At 43.1% G+C, this 19,967-nt stretch overlaps 1 protein-coding gene across 1 annotated transcript in view; it reads left to right on the top strand.

The window, feature by feature from the left end:
• LOC145412384 (luciferin sulfotransferase-like) overlaps positions 1–19,967 on the top strand; it is a 363,650-nt gene that overhangs the window by 90,646 nt on the left and 253,037 nt on the right. Inside the window, exon 5 of the mRNA XM_080282273.1 lies at positions 17,587–17,753. Within this exon, the coding sequence (XP_080138399.1) occupies positions 17,587–17,753 (167 nt within the window). The remainder of the gene's footprint in view (positions 1–17,586; positions 17,754–19,967) is intronic.

Here is a 19,967-nt window from a genome sequence, read left to right as displayed (position 1 = left end):
GTCCCTGTTTGTTACATGGCCACCATCGGGATTTTTTTTAAATGTACCATGGGCCACTGCATCAGGAGGTGACTTGTTTACTTGTCCCGCATTGGAAAGTTCCTAGTCTCAATGGAATGATTGGAGCTGGGGCCTGACTGACTGCTGCCTACCTTAATAGCGCCAGGCAAGGCTGCCGCACCACCCCTGAATATCCACACTGTGCACTGTGCAATTTCCACACTGTGTCCACAGAGGCCCCGTCAACTTAACGTACCCGTACAAAGCGACATGCATTAGTTATTTATTTATTTGATTATTCATTGTACTTTAATACTTTCTCTTTCAGGTTATTAATACAGGTAGCCTATAGATAATGTATTATAGAATGTAGTTTTCCTTTTCAGTCTTTCCTATGAAATTTCCATGTCAGTTTTTCCATGCTTCATGGTGGTTTTTCTCACTTTTTCTTGCCAGTTTTAACTGGAGGGTTTGGAGGCGGGGGGAGCCTTCTTTCTTTACTATCCTTATCCTTCAGCATATAGAGTCAGATCTTGTAGTCACAGTCTACTCTGTAACAAACAGCCTTGAAAGGACCATAAGGTCTGTTGCTCTTTGGTTTCCTTTGTACTACTCTTCACGTTCTTGTGGAACACTGCACTGAGTTTTGACAAGGTTTGCGTGTAGCCTTTGTTGATCTCAAGAAGGCGTTTGACTCAGTAAATAGGGAGGTACTACAGAAACTCCTGTGACTCTGTGGGATCTCCGCAGGGATAATCCAACTGACTGCTGGCTTCTACTCAAACACTGAGTGCTGTCAATTATGGGGAGGAGGGGGGGAGGGCAACATCCGACTTCTTCCCAGTAAGTTCTGGTGTAAGACAGGAACGTGGGCATGCTTCCACATTTTTCAACACATGTATGGACTGGGCACTGGACTGGACTGTGAGTCAAAATCACTTTCGGGTATCAGTCTGCAATTTTCAGGGTTACAAACCTTGACTTTACTGATGATGCAGTTATCCTAGTGCAATTGCTGGAGACACTACAGTTCCGAGTGTCCTCAAGGAATATCATGAGAATCCAAAGCCACTGGGAATAAAGATCTCTTGGGCCAAGACCAAGGTCCAGGCATTTGGTGGGTTTTTGGATGAATCAGTTCAGTCTGCCTAAGCATGTGGTGAGAATAAAGAAATCTTGAAAAGATTCACTTATCTTGGTAGTGTGACCCATAACAACGGTAGATCAGACAGTCAGATCTCTCGTCGCATTGGTGTGGCGTATGGGGATATGGATTCACTCATTTTGATTATTTTGCACTGTCGTTATTTGTATAGAAGGACGAAGGTTTGCATCTTCAATCCGCTGGTGCTCCCTGTCTTACTTTATGGTTGTGAGACATGGACATTAAATAGTGACTTGAAGCAGAGAATTGGCTTGTTGGTACTAAATGTCTTTGCAGGATCATGGGATGTCGCTGGTGCAACCGTGTGCATAATGAGCTACTACTCTGATAGACTGAATTGAGGCTTATTACTCACATAATGCGTCAACGCCAACTGTATCTATATGGTCACGTGGCCCGCTTTCCTGAGGCTGATCATGCACACTGGGTGATCTCTGAACGAGTTAACCCAGGATGGAGGGGGCCAAGGGGAAGACCACGTAACTCATGGCTGGATCAGGTCGATCACACATGTCGGGAGATACTTAGAGGGGGAACAGTTGCTGCCTGGAGGGTTGCACAGAGGGACCCGTGTGGGTGGAGTCGGAGGATGAGTGAAACTATGCACCCCACGGCGTTTGCCCTTTCTTGATTGATCGTGAATACTGAACCCCTCAGCTCCATCAAAAGTTTCATCATTTATTTTGATGACGTTCTTTGGTGTAACCTATTTAGATTAAGCATTAGTTTAACTCCGGTTCATCTTTTGCCCTACTCTAAGACTTTATTTGTTTTCATCATTTAACATTTCTTGCAGTGTCTGCTGTTTCACAGATTAGAACAATGTCATCTGCAAATCTTAAATAGTTTAACCTCTCTCCATCAATTTTACTCCAGTGTTTTCCCAGTCTAGCTTTCTGGAGATCCTTTCAAGGGATACTGTAGATAATTTTGGTGATATTGTATCTCCCAGACGGTCTCCCTTCTCAGACTTATGTTTTTTCCGTGTCTTTATGTAACTTGACTATAGCAGTTACCTCTTGGTTTATGTTTTCCAGCAGTTTTACAATATTCTCGTTTACTCCTTGTTCCTGCAATGAATTTACAATTGCTGTTTCTCCACTAAGTCAAAAGTCGTTTCGTAATCGACAAAATCTTAGCACAATGGTTTATTATAATCTGTAGTTTTTTCAGCTGATTCACTGTGTGTAGATGATTAGTAGTTGAATAGGCTACCTTCTTCGGAATCCTGCCTGTTCATGAGGCTGATTTTCTTTCAAATTTCTTGTTAGTCTGTTTGTTGGTATATTAATGAAGAGTTTGTAAATAGTTGATAATAAGCTAATAGGTCGACAATTACTAACTTTGTAAAGTAAAATAACTATTTCATTACACCATGTTTGGGGAATTTTTACCTGCAGTAAAGCGACAGGTCTGTGAGTGGTACACCTGAGGATCTTTCTTCTTTTTCTCCCTCTTTCAAGGGAAATTCAAATATCTGTTCTTGGAGAGCTCGAGCGATATTCTTATGAAATACGAAGTTGCTCAGCTTGAAATTTTTGAGTTGATTTATATGTCAGCTTTTAGGTTAGCTGACACATAGGATGACTATTAGACGATTTACGATTTCGACCATAATGAAGCATTTCAGCAACTTTATGAAATACAAAGTTGTTGAACTTGAAAGTTTAAGTTCATTTGACATGCCACCTTTTGTATCAGTTATATCATCAGCTCATTATTTAGCAAATTTCAATTTGGGCCCTACAGTAAGGAGGTAATAAAAAAAAAAATGTCTAATATTCTATGAGTTTCAAAGAAACTTTTTAAAATTGGCTGCAATAGTTTTGCCGCAGGTCTATGAAGATAGTTTCTTCATGTCTTCATAGACAGCGTAAATAAGTGGGCGAGGTGGTTTTGAGCTTCTGCTCCTGCATCCTACAGTAAATCTTCTATTACGTCATCTTATTCTGGGGCCTTTCCTCTTCTCACACATTTAAGGGAAAAGTTTACTCCATCCGGTGTTGCCTCTGGTGTTTCATTTATGCCAGCTGTAATGTTTGTTGTTGGTGCTATTGTCTTTGATGCATGCAGTTCTTTGTACAATTCTTCAGTTTTCACCACCTTCTCTCTTCATTTATTGATTTCACCATTTTTGTCTTTCATTGATTTAATGTTTTGCTTTCCAAGTGCCATTTTGCTTTGGATCTCATTCATTTTTTTCTTTTTTAATGTTTTTTTCTTTTATCTGAACTATGTTTCTCTTTCGTTTTTCTTCTCTGTCTGGTTTTGATAAGCTTATTTAATTATGTTCTTTCTGTTTCATCTTTCTTTGTTTTACTTTCGTCTCTCCTCTTGTCATGAGTTTCGGGGGTCATTTCGTAGTATTTGTTGGTTGTGGTCGTATTAGCATTCCCTACTACCTCCGCTGATTCCCTTAGGCTTAACGCTTTTGATAGTCAGTCATTTAACTCATCAGTGTCAGACTCAGTATAACGTAGAGCTTGAAATCGTTTTTATTTCTACCTGAAAGGCAGCTTTGTTTTCGCTTACTTTTATTAAGCATACATTTTTATTTTTAAGTTTTCCTTTCACATCTCCCCGCTGCCGGGGGTCACCTTGGCGTGATGGCGGGGCTTGAAGCGTGGTTGGCGGTGCCACCTACCTTGGAGGCATGCCTACCTTTGTAGGGTTCGGCATTTGTCGGCCTTGTGGACCAAGCACCCCCTACATCATTCGTGGAGGAGGTCTGCTGGTGATGTTAGTCCCTGCCATTTGCCACCTACGGCGGGACTGTTACCTCCCCACGTGTTTGCCCTGTGTGGCGTCCCGTAATGCTGGGAGACGGGAGTCCTGGAGGTTGAGCAATACTGCACGATGCGCCCAGCAGCTAGCAATACACCTCTTTGGTCCCTTATTCTGGCTAGACGGGTGGCCTGGTTGGGCCCGACCAGGTCAATCGGCTACTCATGTGTTGGCTAGGGTCAAGTGGGCACTGGGGGGCCTGGTGGCTCCTATCGTCCTGGAGTCACCTTTGCTCAGGTCCCCCAGTGGTTACCTGCGTATACTCTCCCACTACCTCTGGAGTCGCCAGTGGTGTTATCCCTGGCACATGACTTCCCCTTGTTGGGTTCTATGGTGGGTGGAGGGGTGGGAATGAAATAGTTTTGATAGTACATGGAGGGAGTAAATAAGAATTCTGTTGACGACACTGCACCTGTTCACGGACATTCTTCAGACTCATCCATAATCGCCACTCTGGAGCCATTCCAGACCCCTGGAGACTATCCTCCTTTGCCCCAACTTTCAGCTGGGACTGGGAGGCAGTCATGTCGGGCAGGTGGGGCTCTGGGTTTAGGCATGATAGAGACTGTGCCGGCATCTTATGCCAAATATCTAGCGCTGAAAACCCCTCTGGGTAGGTCAGTGCTAGATATCGATATCTTTTATTTATACCATGCCGTTGTGTCTGCATGTGGGAGAGAACCTAAGATCTCCTCACAGGGAGATGGAAGCCTCCTCATTGAGGTTTCCTACCCAAAAGAAAGCTCACGATTACAGGCTCTAACCTCTGTCTCTGGTGTGAAAGTTACCTGTGTTCCTCATGCTGCTTTTAACAAATGCAAAGGTGTGATTTTTTCCCGTGACCTCCTTCGATACTCAGAAGCACGGTTGTTAGGAATTAAGATCTTCTGGTGTGGTAAATGTAGAGAGAATGCAGAAACTGCATTCTCTCTAAATTGATGGTGTCCTGACCCCGACTCCCACCTTGTTCCTGACTTTTGACAGGCTAACACTGCCTATGTCAGTTAACCCGACCCGTCCCGTCGACATATGGGTACGTTGCAACATTTTGCATTTGCCAGTCCCGGCGACGTACTGGTACGTCGTGCAATTGCAAGGTCCCAAATTTGCACAATTTTCAATTTTCGTGCATGATTTTTTGTACGTATACACGGGACACCTTCCTCTATTCCTCTACAAGATGCCAAGCAGGGACAATGCCTTACACCGCATAACCTCCCCCCTCCCCCCCTCATGCCATTGTCTCGGCAATTCACCTGTTACCAGTGACCTGGCCAGTAAAGATATTCAGGGCCAGAGTGATTCCCCAATTGATGACAATGTGGAGGACAAAGTTTACATAGCATTAGTAGAAGAAACAGTCAGAAATAATGATCAGGTAATGTGGCAAAAAAAGGTCAGGTATGGTGATTAGTTAGTGAGTGGAACAATGCTTATAATGCCTATATTACTGCTTGAAAACCAAGATACTCTCACAGTGCCGGTCCTAGCTTTTCTGAGGCCCTACGCTGGATCTTTGGAGGCCCCCCCCCCCAATCTTTGTTTGCATTTCTCCCCCTACCCTACATATTCATCCCCCAAGTTATATCCCTATCCTGAGCAGTGCAGAATATAAATTGGATATATAAGCCTATAAGTAAGCCAGTTTTAAATTTATATGCATAATACCACATTTCTCCATGTACTATCAAAGCATGGGAAGTATAGTGAACAACACATTTTGAAGTTTTCGTTTACACTAATTTTGATAATTAATACACTTTATTAAAATAATGAATTTATCTTCACTTGAGTAATATCCTCATAATAGAATATTAGTTTTCACCTACTGCTTCAAAGTATACAAAAACACTTTTTGTTGTGAAATACTGAGGTCAATACACTTGCCACACCATAAACACATGTATAAGTGAATTAACGAATTTTAAAGTAATATATAGTTTCGCATGAAGAGGGGAGAGAATAGGGACAGCCACGGGAGCGTTGAATGGCGTCGCTTTGTCTGGAAGAGAGGAGGCGAGGGATGAGGGAGGCCAAAGGGGTGACTAGGCTACATGTGATGCAATTAGTGACTTGGATATAGCAGTAATTTCTTAAACATATAATTTGTAACATTGCGTTCTTACTATTGTAAATGGATGAGTATCGTTACCCACCGAAAACTTTAAATTACCCCCGACAGAGTGATTTACCCAATTGCCGATCCCTAGGCGGTGCCACTAAGGCCTATGAAAAAAAAACTTAACGCCATAATGGACGAAAGTGAGCATCTGACGTTCCCGTTTTCGTACCATAATAAATTTGCTGTTCACGCCAGGCGATCGTCACCTGTTTATGGTGTAAAATAGTACTGGAATGTGACAGTAGGATAAACGCAACCGGAGACCTTCCCCCCCCCTTTTCGTGTAACAAATTTAAATATTCATAACTACGATAACGGTTTTTCCATTTAAAAACACTGAATAATTCCAGAAGAAAATTTTCTTTAGTAGGCTAAAATATATTAGAAATACAAGGCTGTTCATAAAATTTTACAAGACTAAACGTTTCCGTAACGAATACGAGTAAACAAGAACTTCCGAGGTGACATCGTGGCGAGTAAAATTGAAGTTAAAACATTAAATTATGCTTCCTAGTTTATTTCAGACTACCCGGGTACCTTCTTAGTAGATTTTTGAAACGGCAACTGTTTGAAAGTTTGTGTGTTAGCCAGCTCAGTGCTGTAGTTAGCACATTTGAGGGCAAGCCAGTAAGCTTCTCCCTCTAACCCAACAACATCCTTGTTACAATTCTTGCCTATGAAAAATCATGAAATAAATGACGTGTAAGAAGCAACGTTGGGTCTGGTTAGTACTTGGATGGGTGACCGCCTGGGAACACCAGAAGCTGTTGGCATCCCTACGTGTCAAGTAGGGTTGGTGGAGGATTAGTGCCCCTCCCTGTAAAACAATTAACTCTAAGCCCTTGGCCACCCCATTTGGGATACATGGCGTCTGGCAATGAATGAAAAAAAATGAATGAAGAAGTTTATATATAATATTATATTACAAGGCAGAAATTACACACAACAGAGTTGCGTCACTGTTGGTACATGGTTAGGTTTGTATTTTTCACTAGCTTTAGTGTTTGCTTTTAGAGTTAAGTTACAGAAACTGGTGATAAAACAGAAAATTTTTTCGTCAGTGCCAACAAGTATGTACAGTCACTGAAGTTCTTTATTGAAAAATTTGCTTCGTTTTTGCACCAAAATAAATTGATAAGCTGATGTTGTTAGCCTAAAATAAGGTTACCAGAAATGAGTGAATTGGTTGGTTAGGATGCTGGCTGAGATATTTACCTGTTTCAGTCAAGCACTCGGATTTGAGCACAGGTGTGTTGGCCTTAAAGCGAAATTTGCTGGTAAATGCAGATTATTTCATGAGAAAAAAACAAAAAACATCCTGAGGTATCTTTCCATCCCAAGAGCTTTTCTTGTAGATAACTACAGGCCTAAGGAAATGGCCTGTACCATGAATGTATAATATAAAAAGTACTTAATTAGATAGAAATGGCAGTTACTGTAATGGAGAAGTAGATGGGTGTAGGAAAGGCACAGAATACTGGTTAGGGTGGAACGGTTATACAAAAGCATGAAAGGTGCAGTTAAGCAATGACTGAAACAGGAAGCAATGAGATAAATATTTAGTGAGGAGACAAACATCAAGCATATGACCAGTTTAGGAGAAACCTAAGAAAACAGAACAGTAAACATTCTGAAAATGTATAAAACAGAACTGGAAGAAATTACTATAGAGGTGGAATGATTTATGGAAAAAGAGGAAAGCTTATCTACAAGACTGGGACAGAAAAAGAAATGCTGTACCATATAACTTTGGAAATCATTGCATACTGCCTGAAGGGAAAGGTAATAAAGAATGTGAATATCAGAGTAGCTAGTCTAATTACTGAGCTAAACTGGATATTTTATGGCAATTGCTGAACCAGCAATAATATAGCCTAAGAGAAAAAAGAATATAGCTAGATATATAGACACTGAATAAACAACTGTTCTAGTACACACATCTGATAACCTATGTTTTCCAATATGGTCTGCTGGTCATGGCTGGATGACAGGTGTGGAAAGAAACTGCTAAAAAAAATGGAGGAGGAGAAGTGTTACTGCATCCCTCTTGTGCAGGTGCTGCAATGACTGTGACCACTCAACCAGCTTTGTAAAAAGTAAATTAGTCTCCATGCTAAATATAAAGTCTCCAATAACTGTGTATTTACATCTTGCAATATAAATTTAGGAACACATGATCTAGCCTACTGCTGCATGAGTAGAGGTGCACATAGCCTGGATAAAGTGCTGTATAATTCATGACTGGTGAGCTGGCCGGAAACAATATGCAAGTGTACGAGGTATCCAATAATACATTCTCTTTGCTCATATGAATTCACACCTGGATAATCTCAGTAATTATTTCATGCAGATAACTGCAAAAGGAGGATAAATCATAATTCATTCCTGCCTGGTCTATACAGTACACTGTATTTTGCTTGTAAATGCATGGTCTTGATGCATTCTACCATCATTTGTTATCAATTCTAGCGCAAATATACTTATTTCCTACATAAAAATAACAGTTTAGAATGGGTTAGGGAAGTGTTTCGTTTATTAAACGGAAGAAACATTAAAAAATTGTGTGCTTTTAGTGCTCATACAGCACACTCCCTCCTAATCTAGCATCTTCGTGGCATTCAAACACCAGAACTGGGTTTCGCCAAGACTGACGGTCCAGATTTTTTATAGTAAGTATGACTGATGCTCAGGAACGTCTGACAACTGAACGTCGCCTTTGGACCACCTGAACTCTGGGTTTTTATATTATGGCCCAACTGTGACCTGTCAGGAACCTTAACAATAAAGTTTAGTCAGTTTCGTCACTTATGATATTCTAAAAACAGTAGCCTACAATCGCAAGATGAGTGGCAACATAACATAAATTACTGACCTTTGCTGTTAGCATGAGCTTCCTCTTGTAGTCTTTTCTTTGTTTGTGAACCTGAGAGATGTTTACGTTTTGACGTCATGTTGCTGACTGAGGGCAGCAGTCGGCAGCAGCGACTCAGCTGATTTCCTGCAGTGCAGCACTAGGTATTGTCGTCAGAATTTAATGTTAAATCACACTAAACAAATTTGTAGTTACCACTGTTTTTTGTTACTCTAAAAAACTAATGTAGCCCAGTTTTTGCCTGCAATTATTCAGTTATTATTGTTTATACAATGTCCATGCACGTGGAATCAATTAGTCGATATAAGCAGCATTCTCAACGTACTTTTATTTTTTTATTTTTTGTCTGTATTTTTTTTCAAATACACTTCCTGAGGACGGGAGGCCCCACCAGTGATCGGAGGCCCTACGCACTGAGCGTAGTGAGCGTATAGGAAGGACCGGCCCTGTACTCTCATACTACATATAAATTCGTACCAAGTAAATAAATAAATACCGTTTATGAGTTGTGTGAAATAGTTACTCTCCCATAGAACTCGTTTTCTTTGGTGCCAGCATGTTAGAAAACCCAGTCAGGTAAGGAGGAACTCCTACCTGGATCGAGTATTTTAAACCTCAGGTGAGCGATTTCTCTATGAATTTTCGATGTTTCTCAAAAAAAAGCGGAGGTTTTAGCCAAAAAAAATTTTTTCAAAAATACCTCGGGATTGGGGGATGTCGGAGGTGCGGAAAACCTAGGGACGTGACGGGTTAAACTAGTTTGGCTATCCCTACCTGTCAAGCCATTCATGCCTACCCCTAAGCAGTGTTTCCACTGCCAGGGGTATGGTCACGTTAGCTGATTTTGCCGTTGGGCACAGGCTGGCCTTCCTGGTGTCTGTGTCTCCTGCAGTGGACCAAGCCATACCAGCGACTGTACAGGACCCCTTAAATGTTATCATTGTGGAGGTCCTCATGCTGTCTCTTCTAAAAACTGTCCGAGATACTGCCTTGAAAAAGAGATCTTATCAATTCGTACACATGAGAGGATTTCGTTTCCTGAAGCAAAAACAAGAGCCCAGACACTCTTCTTTCAACTGGGAGTTACTTATGCTTCTGTCCTTTCTAGAACACCAATGCATCACCCTGTATCTCAGAGGCAGCCTCGACCCACTCCAGTACCCCCTCCTTCAACTCATGATATACAGAATGCTGTCTCCATGACTAGTACTATTGGTGAGAATTATGCTTGCCCGACCGTTACTCCGACTGTTTCTGCCCCCACTTCAGAGGCTGATGCCTTGCACGCTTCTGTGATGGTGGCAGATGACCACATTGACCGGATCTCTTCTCCTGTCGAACCCCGTATGCCCGAGGCTCCATCTGCTCCTGGTAAACGTCACCGTTGTTCATCAGAGTCCTCTGAACATGACGACCGGCCATCTAAGGTCTCTGTTGTTGACCCTTCTGTTGACACCTCTCTTGTTCCCTCTGTCCAGCAGGCTGAGGGATCTAGCCAAGAGACACCTGAAGCTGATGGTTCAGCTCAGGTCCAATCCCCACCTGGGGATGTTGGACCGCTTGTTGGTGCTTCTGATCTGAAGCATAGGACGGCCTCCTCAAATGACTCTAGACCTGCGGGCTCTACTTCCACTTCTGGGGCTTCTGGTGGGGGCACTGGCTGTCCTACATCTCCAAAGACAGCCCCCAAGCCTCCTACCAAACAAACTAGTATGCCCACTCCAAGGAGTGTTGTAAAATTTACTTCCCCATCCTCAAGTTTGTATTTAGAGGTTAGACAGAGGGTGCAGGTTTCTGGTGTTGGGCAGGCTCCTGTGAAGGGCCTTCATAAGCATCAATCCAAACCTGCTCGCTCGTCAGGTGTCCAGTCCCGCACTTAATCATCATTCCTCCATTATGGGTTCTATCATCCAGTGGAATTGTCGGGGTTTACGTGCCAACTATGAGGAACTGTGTCATCTTGTTTCTCAATTTACTTCTCTGTGCATGTGCATCCAGGAGACCATGGTGGGTGATACTGTTCCTTCTGGTCCTTCTGGCTACCATGCCATTTATTCTGATCCTGTGCTGGGCCAAGGTCATCATGGAGGTGCTGCTCTCTTCCTTCGCAAGGATATTCCATAGAGTCATCTGGATATCTCCACTCCCCTGCAGGCTGTTGCTGTCCGGGTGTTTTTACGTCGGCAGTATACAGTTTGCAGTCTTTATCTTCCTCCCAGTGCTACTGTTGAAAGAGGAGATCTGGAACGCCTTATTCATGACCTTCCTTCTCCCTTTCTGTTACTAGGAGATATGAATGGTCACCATCAACTATGGGGAAGCAGTGAGGCCAACCCTCGGGGTGTAATGCTGGCCTCTTTAGTGGAAAGGGAGGAGTTAGGCATTTTCAATACCAATAAAATGACTTATTTCCATATTCAGACTGGAACTTTTACTGCCATTGATTTGTCTTTATGCTCAGCTGATGCTGTTTTAGATTTTACCTGGGATGTGTTGCCAGATCTGTATGGCAGTGACCATTTTCCGTTACTTTTAACTGCTAGTGCTGGTAGACCTCAGCCACGTCTTCCTCACTGGCTTCTGGATAAGGCTGACTGGCCACGTTTCAGGAAATTAAGTTCCATTTCCCTTTCTGTCAACGAGTTTGGCTGTCTTACTGAGGCTGTGTCATATTTCAATACAGAGTTGCACTCAGCAGCCCTGTTATCTATTCTAAAAACGAAGGGTCAGTTTCCTAAATGTCCGGTCCCTTGGTGGAACTCTGAGTGCAGTTCCGCAGTGAGAGCCAAACGAGTCGCCTTCTCTCACCTTCGTTGTCATCGTGGGGATCCTCAGTATTTGGTGGCGTATCAGAGGGCGTGAGCTCATATGAGGCGGGTTTTAAAGGAGGCCAGGCGTTCATCCTGGAAGGGTTATGTTTCCTTCATCAATTCGAGGACTTCCATCACCCGGGTGTGGAACCGAGTAAGAAAAATTTCAGGAAAATTTACTGTTCCCTCCCCTCCTGTTTTATCTGCAGCAGGTGGACCTGTGGCTGATCCATTTGCTGTTGCAGAGTTGCTTGCTGATCATTTTGCCAGTGTGTCAAAGAAGGATGCAGACACGCCTTCGGCTTGCCACCATCGGCGCCTAGAGTCTCGTGATCTCAGTTTTGCCTCTCCTGGAGGAGAGCCTTACAATATTCCATTTTCAATTTCTGAACTCCAGACGGCTCTGTCGCAGTGCCATGATCCCTCTCCTGGTTATGATGATATTCCTTATGCCTTTTTACGCCACCTGTCTGATGAGTCCCTGTTGTTTTTGTTTCACTTTTTAATAAAATCTGGTGTTCTGGGGAGTTTCCGGCTTGTTGGGGTGTTGCTGTAGTTATCCCCATCCCCAAACCAGGTAAGGACCACCTACAGGCGACGAATTATCGGCCTATTTCTTTGACGTCTTGTATATGTAAACTTTACATATTGTAAAGTTGGAAAAGATGGTCAGTGTTAGGCTTGTGTGGTTTTTAGGGAGAGGTGACTTCTTATCCCCTGCCCAGTATTGTTTTTGAAAAATGCGATCTACCTCTGATGCACTACTGTCCTTGGAATCTTCTGTCACTGAGGCTTTCTCCACTAACCAACACCAGGTAACGGTCTTCTTTGATCTGGAGAAGGCATATGACATTGCCTGGTGTCATGGTATTTTACTCTCTCTTCATGAGTTTGGTCTTCGTGGGGGCTTACCTATTTTTATTCATCAGTTTTTATGTAACCGAATTTTAAGGGTGGGAGTAGGAGGAATGCTTTCTAATGCCCGAACACTAGAAGATGGAGTACCACAGGGGAGTATCCTTAGCGTTACTCTGTTCGCTGTAGCCATTAACAGCGTCATCAGTGTACTTCCTGATGTTGTACGAGGATCACTATATGTTGATGACCTCTCGATTTCCTTCACTGCGTCTAGAATGTCTTTGTTGGAGAGGAAGTTGCAGCTGGCTTTCAATAGAATTTCTGACTGGGCAGAAAATCGTGGTTTCCATTTTTCTTCAGCAAAGACAGTGGCTATACATTTTTGTCATCTTCGAGGGGTTCACCCAGACCCTGACTTGTATCTCTATGGTAGGAGAATATCCTGTGCGGAAGAGACGCGGATTCTGGGTCTTCTGTTTGATAGAAGATTAACCTGGGTTCCCCATATTCGTTCTGTTAAGGTGGCTTGTCTTAAAGCTTTGAGTCTTTTGAGGGTTTTAGCTCATACCTCTTGGGGTGCTGATCGTCAGACCCTCCTCCTCTTGCATAGGTCTCTTATTCTTGAATATGGGTGTGAGGTCTACTCCTCTGCAACAGATGCCCGCCTTCGGTTGTTAAATTCTGTGCATCATGCTGGTGTACGTCTTGCAACCGGGGCATTCAGATCATCCCCGATTCCAAGTTTGTTGGTGGATGCTGGTGTACTCCCCTTGGACTTATGACACCAGTTGCTAATGATGAGGTGTTGGTATCGTCTTCACCTCACTCCAGACTCAATTTCTTGTGCCATTGTCTCCCAGGATTCCCAATCTTCTGTTTTTGACACCCATCCTAATTTCCCAAAGCCATTTGGTTACAGGGTCCAATCTGTTATGTTACCCTCTCTGTCCCTAGACTGGCAATTTGTCCACATCGGAACCCAAAGGTGGGTTCCTGGCTACTCCCTCGCGTGACATTTTGTAGGTCCGTTGATGAAAAAAAGGGCTCGCTTCCCTCTCAGGTGTCCCTCTCTCTCTTTTTAGAACATGCCTCCATTCATGAGGGTTCTGTCCCCGTCTATACTGACGGGTCTAAGACTGATACTGGAGTAGGATTTGGTGTTGTCTTCCCTTCCTTTAGTAGGGGTGGTAGCCTTCCTGGCATTACTTCAGTGTATACGGCAGAACTGACAGCAATTTTATATGCTGTTAAAATAATTTGGACATGTGAAGAGAATGGAGAATGAAAGACTGACTAAGAGGGTGTATGTAGGTGAGGTGGAGGGAGGGAGAGGGAGAGGTAGACCGAGGATGAGATGGAGGGATGGAGTTGAGAGGTATATGAGGGAGGGGGGGTGAGTTGGGGGGAGGGTAGTCAAATGGTGGGTAACAGAGCGACTCGGAGGCGTTTTGTCTGGGGCCACCTTTTGCGGGATTAGGGCGTCGGGCTATAGATAGATAGAGAGATAGAAAATCATTTTTACTCTCCCCCAATCCGTTTTTGTGATTTTTAAAGACTCGCGTAGAGCTTTGTCTGCACTAAAGTCTTTTAATGCATCCCATCCATTGGTTTTATCAATTTTAGAGTGGCTTTTTCTTCTTGGCCGTCATGGCCGCCGTGTAGACTTCTGTTGGGTTCCTGCACATGTTGGTGTGGTGGGCAATGAGAGGGCAGATGCATTAGCTAAAGCTGCATCATCTCAACAGCCCCCAACTGACTACCCACTTCCTGTTTCTGATGTAACACCGTACTTGCGGTATGCAATTCGTACATGTTGGCAGAGACACTGGGATGGTGTTTCTCAGAATAAACTAAAAGAAATCTTTCAGCAAGTGGTTGTGCCAAGGGTTCTTCCCTCTATGTCTCGGCGACTGGAGGTGGCTCTTGTTAGGCTTCGCATTGGGCACTCTCGGCTTACACATGGGTTCCTCATGTGTGGTGAAACTCAACCGTACTGTGATGACTGACTTGTTCCCCTTACTGTCCGTCATTTGCTGGTCGAGTGTCCAAGTCTGGGGGACCTGCGTCAGAGATTCCTCCATAGGCATAAGGGGACAGATGGTCCCTACAGTTTGTCCTCTATGCTTGGTGAGGCCTCTAGCGATTTTGCTCATGTTTTTAGTTTTCTTCAGGAGGCGGGCCTCCTTCCACTTTAATAAGTAATTGATATTTTATAAGCTATTCTTTTATTATTTTTTAGTGTTTTATTCCTACTAACATATTATTATTATTTTTTTTTAATAGGCACTTTTTATTTTGCCGTGTCTTTTACTTTGTCATCCGGCGGCAAATGACGTTGGCAGTTGCGCCGCCAGATTTTAATTATTTTCAGTCAATCAATCAACCTTTCACATCTGAAACTGAATCAGGCTGTGTAACCCATCATTCAATGGGCATTATCTATATTTACTTTAACTGTGACATTTGTGATCGCGTTGTTCTTATCTGCTATAATGAAGTTCATTTAGTTCTTTGTTTCTCCATCTGGGCTTCTCCAGGTTTATTTTCTCCCTGTCTTCTGTGGAAGAATGTATTCATTATTCTCATTTTATACATTTCAGCAACATTTACCACAATTTTACCTCTGTCAGTCCTCTCTCCTACTTTAAATTTTCCCATACATGCAGTAAGGAAGAGATGGGCAGAGTATTTTGAAAGATTATTAAATGTAGAGGAGGAAAGAGTGGCTGAGATTGTGGCGGATGGAAGGGTGCAAGGAATTTGGGAGGGTTGAATGATTCTTTGATCACGAAGGAGGAAGTACAGGAGGCAGTAATGGAGATGAAAAAGGGGAAAGCTGCAGGGTTGGATGGAAGTGCTGTGGAATGCCTGAAGAGTGGTTGAGCGACTATTGTTGACTAGTTGATAAGATTGTTGAATGTGTGCTTTGTGAAAGATAAGGTGCCAAGTGACTGAGCAAGTGCTTGTGTGGTCCCGTTGTATAAAGCATGGTGATAAGTATGAATATGCTAGCTTTAGAGTTATAAGTCTGTTGAGTGTTGTAGGTAAGGTGTATGGTAGGGTGTTAATTAATGGAGTTAGAGAGGGTACAGAGGGAGTGATTGGTGATGAGCAGTGTGGTTTTAGGAGAGGGATGGGATGCATGGATCAGGTGTTTGCTGAGACAAATGTGTGAAAAGTATTTAGCGAAAGACAAGGATGTGTTTTGGGCATTCATGTATTTAGAGAAAGCATGTGATAGAATTGATAGGGAGGCTTTGTGGACTGCTTTAAGATTGTATGGACTTGATGGTAGGTTACTAAAAGAGTTGAAAAGTTTTTATGTAAATAGCCGAGCGTGTGTAAGAGTGGGAAAAATTGTGAGTGATTGGTTTCCCGTGAGAGTGGGACTGCGGCAGGGATGTGTGATGTCATCTTGGTTGTTTAATATTTATATGGATGGTGTTGTAAGGGAGGTGAATGCAAGAGTTTTAGGTGGAGGTCTGAGTCTGGTGAATGTTGATGATAGAGAGTGGAATCTGAAGCAGCTGCTGTTTGCAGATGATACTGCATTGGTGGCTGATTCAGAGGAGAGATTAAGACAGTTGGTCGAGGAGTTTAAAAGGGTGTGTGAAAGGAGGAAATTGAAAGTAAATGAGAATAAGAGTAAAGTGCTGAAGTGAACGAGGTCGGTAGATGGTAGGAGGATGAATATAGTTTTGAATGGTGAGTTGCTTGAGGAGGTAGAGTGTTTTAAGTATTTAGGGTCACATGTTGCTGTGGATGGAAGAATAGATGCAGAACTGAACTTTAGAATGAATGAAGTAGGGAAGGTGCTGGGAGGAATGAAAAAAGTGTTTAGATGTCGTTTGCTTAGAATGGATGTAAAAACAAGGCTGTATGAGGGTGTTGTAGTACCGACTGCATTATATGGGGCTGAAATATGGAATATGGGTGTAGCAGAGAGGAAAAGTTTGAATGTAATGGAGATGAGGTGTCTGAGGAGTATGTGTAGAGTGACACGTATGGATCGAGTGAGAAATGAAGAAGTGCCAAGAAGAACTGGAGCTGTTCGGGAGATGGCTGATTGAATTGAGCAGAGAGTGTTGTGATGGTTTGGGCATATGGAGAGAATGGATAATGAGCGACTGATGAAAAAGATAACTAGATCTGATGTGAGATGTGTAAGGCTGAGAGGGAGACCACGAATAGGATGGATGGACAGTGTGAAGAGAGCGTTGGATGTGAGAGGGATGTCTGTTGAGCAAGGAAGAGTGGCTGTGCGTGACAGAAATAAATGGAGGAAATCGTGAATGAATAAATGATGATGCAACCCTGAGGGGACATTCTCCCGCATTTGGTCTGATCAGCTAATCAGGTCAAGTGCGGGTAAGGGGATGGGTCTCTTATGATGTTGGATGGGTAAACCAGCTCTGCTGCCGGGCCCTGCTGTGGATGTGACTGATTGCACTGCGCAGTTGACCCTTGTGTGGTGTGTTGCAGTGAGGATCTGTCCCTTCTCCCCTTTGGGGCTAAGATGCGAATGAACGTGTTCGAGTGGATGAGTAAATTAGGAGTCTGTCGTCCTGTCTCGACTACCTCCCTTTGCTTGGGGGAAGCAGCCTAGGTATATAGATAGATAGATGATTCTTCATTTTTCGATTTGCAACTTCTGCTTTGAAGTCTTCCATGAGTATAGTATATTTGATCTGTTCTTCTTCCATAACCAGGGAGATGTCATCACAGAATGCTTCTATTTCATCATCTGTGCTTTGAGAAGTGCATATATTATAGACAGATAAATAAATAAATAAATAAATGAATAAATAGATGGATAGATAGATAGATAAAAATGTCAACGAAAATATAGAATGAGAGCTATTTTTAGGGTACTGCCTGAGTCAAGTTAATAAACAAAGAAAAACACACACACACACACACACACACACACTATGGATTTTGTAACTGCGTATGTTTACACGAGTGTTTTCATAAGTGATGCACGATCCGTACTGGGTTCACGTGAAGGAGGCTTGGGAGCGGCGGGAGCACACCAACCTACACATGGTCTTCTATGAGGACCTCAAGGCAGACATCATGGGTGAGCTGCGGCGCCTTGACACCTTCCTCGGCACCCACCTCAGCGACACCCAGCTGGCCAAGGTATGATTCCCCCTTTCCTGTTGTACTGTGTTGTCCATCTGCTGTGTTGTTTGTGTCGTGCTATGTTGTGTCCCAACCTGTTGTGTTGTGCTATGCTTTGTTTCTTTGCTGTGTCGTGTTCCCACCTGTGGTGTTGTGTTGTTTTGGGTTGTGTCTATACCTGCTGTGTTGTTTACCTCGGCCAGGAGGTATATGTTTTACCCGGCGTTGGTTTGTCTGTCTTTCTGTTAGCAAGATTACTCAAAAAGTTATGAATGGATTTTGATGTAATTTTGTGGAAGGGTGGGCCATTAGTGAATGAATAAATTATTAAATTTTGGGTCGGATCAGGATCAGGATCCAGAGTATCCCACTCAATATCTTCAAAAGTTCCCAATGAATTTCAATGAAATTTTGTGGAAAGGTGCACCATGGACCAGGAAAGAACTGATTAAATTTTGGGGCTGATCCGAATCTGGATCCTACATCCACGGATTCGGATCTGGGATGACTCAAAAAGTTATGAATGGATTTTGATTAAATTTGTGGGAGGGTGTGCCATGGGCCAAGCAAGAAATGATTAAATATTCAGGCGGATCCGAAACCGGAGTATTCCGCACAATGTCTCCAAAAGTTCTCAATGAATTTCAATGAAATTTTATGGAAAGATGGGCCATCAACGAAGAAAGAAATGATTAACTTTGGGGCAGATCCGAATGCAGATCTTATATATGCGGATCTGGATCCGGATCCTTTTAATGGCATTGGCATTGGCGGAGGTATGAGCTCTCTCAGCATTTTATACTTTTGTACTGTATCCACATCTTCTGTGCTGTGTTGTGTTGAACAGTGTCCATACCTGACATGCTGGGTTGTGTTCTATCCATAACTGTGGCATTATGTTGTACTGTATACCTGACAGAGAGTAGATTGTCTACTCCCTGTATTTGACAGGGAGTAGACTGTAGCACCAGTCAAGTAGGGCAGTACTTTCAAAAGTGGATGGAATTCTGGTGGCACCCAGAACTGGAGCTCCCGTCTTACCAGCCCTCGGGACTAGTTTCTGATCATCCCCCTTTGCTGAACTGTTTCAGTGTTTTAGTAACAGAGAGAGTAGGCCAGTATGCTCACGAATACCAGTTCCTCAAACTGTCAAAACCTAACTACGTACACATTACACACTGCACTTCGCGTTCAGTATTTAAAAAAATGGCATCTTAGCACAAAGTCTGAGTCCACTGGTGGCGGTGGACCATCAAATCCTCCATCATCCGTCCATCTCCAGATGATGACCACGCAAGATTCATGAAGCCACTGTCTGCCTCACTTCTACTTCATTTCTGCAACATTCGTCGTCTTTCCTCAAGCCTTCTCTCTGTTGGACACCACCTTTCCTTCTCTAAACCTCATCCTCTCTTCCACACTGAGACTCAGTTGTCTGAGGTCCCTGATAGCAAGCCCTTCTCTGTATCTTCCTACTTTCTCTATACTCATTTCAGAATCAAATGTGGCTGTTGTACTCTCTCTCTCTCTCTCTCTCTCTCTCTCTCTCTCTCTCTCTCTCTCTCTCTCTCTCTCTCTCTCTCTATATATATATATATATATATATATATATATATATACAGTATATATAGGTAGATAGATAGATAGATAGACAGATAGATAGATATATCATCAGCCGTTTGAGTATCCACTGCAGGACCGGCCTATCCCGACCGAAGTCGGGATGATACAGCCAATGTATCTCTATCAAGTGGCTTAGGCTGTCTGGCAGAGATTGTATGTAGGGTGAGAAGTGATTGCAAGTGAAATTGTAATGTTGGAGTGGCTTTGGATGTGTGTGTAGTGTGTGAACCAAGTGTAATCGGCCCTCGCAAGCCGACTGGGTGCAAGCATACTTTATAGTAAGCGACACTGGTTCAACCACAGCACCCCTTGTGTCCACCAAGAGAGTACGTGGCCGGGTGAACACTTCCAAAGTTTATTACCCTGGCGGGGCGCAAACCCTCGTTCTTCAGTGTACGAAAATGCACACGTTACCACTGTACCACAGAGGCTCCATATATATATATATATATATATATATATATATATATATATATATATTGTTGAACGTAGAGGATGGAAGTAATGCGAGTATAAGTGGCAGGGAAGTGAGAAGACAGGAAGACATCAGTAGGATAGAAGTTGTGGAAGCAATGAAGGAAGTTTAACTGGGGAAAGCCCCAGGAATTG

Source organism: Coenobita brevimanus, chromosome 93 (genome assembly GCF_032717465.1).
Source record: "Coenobita brevimanus isolate Jiangsu-jjx chromosome 93, ASM3271746v2, whole genome shotgun sequence".
In the NCBI taxonomy this organism is placed as follows: Eukaryota; Metazoa; Arthropoda; class Malacostraca; order Decapoda; family Coenobitidae; genus Coenobita; species Coenobita brevimanus.
The sequence above is the reverse complement of the archived record's forward strand: the minus strand, read 5'-3'. Positions and strand labels throughout refer to the sequence as shown.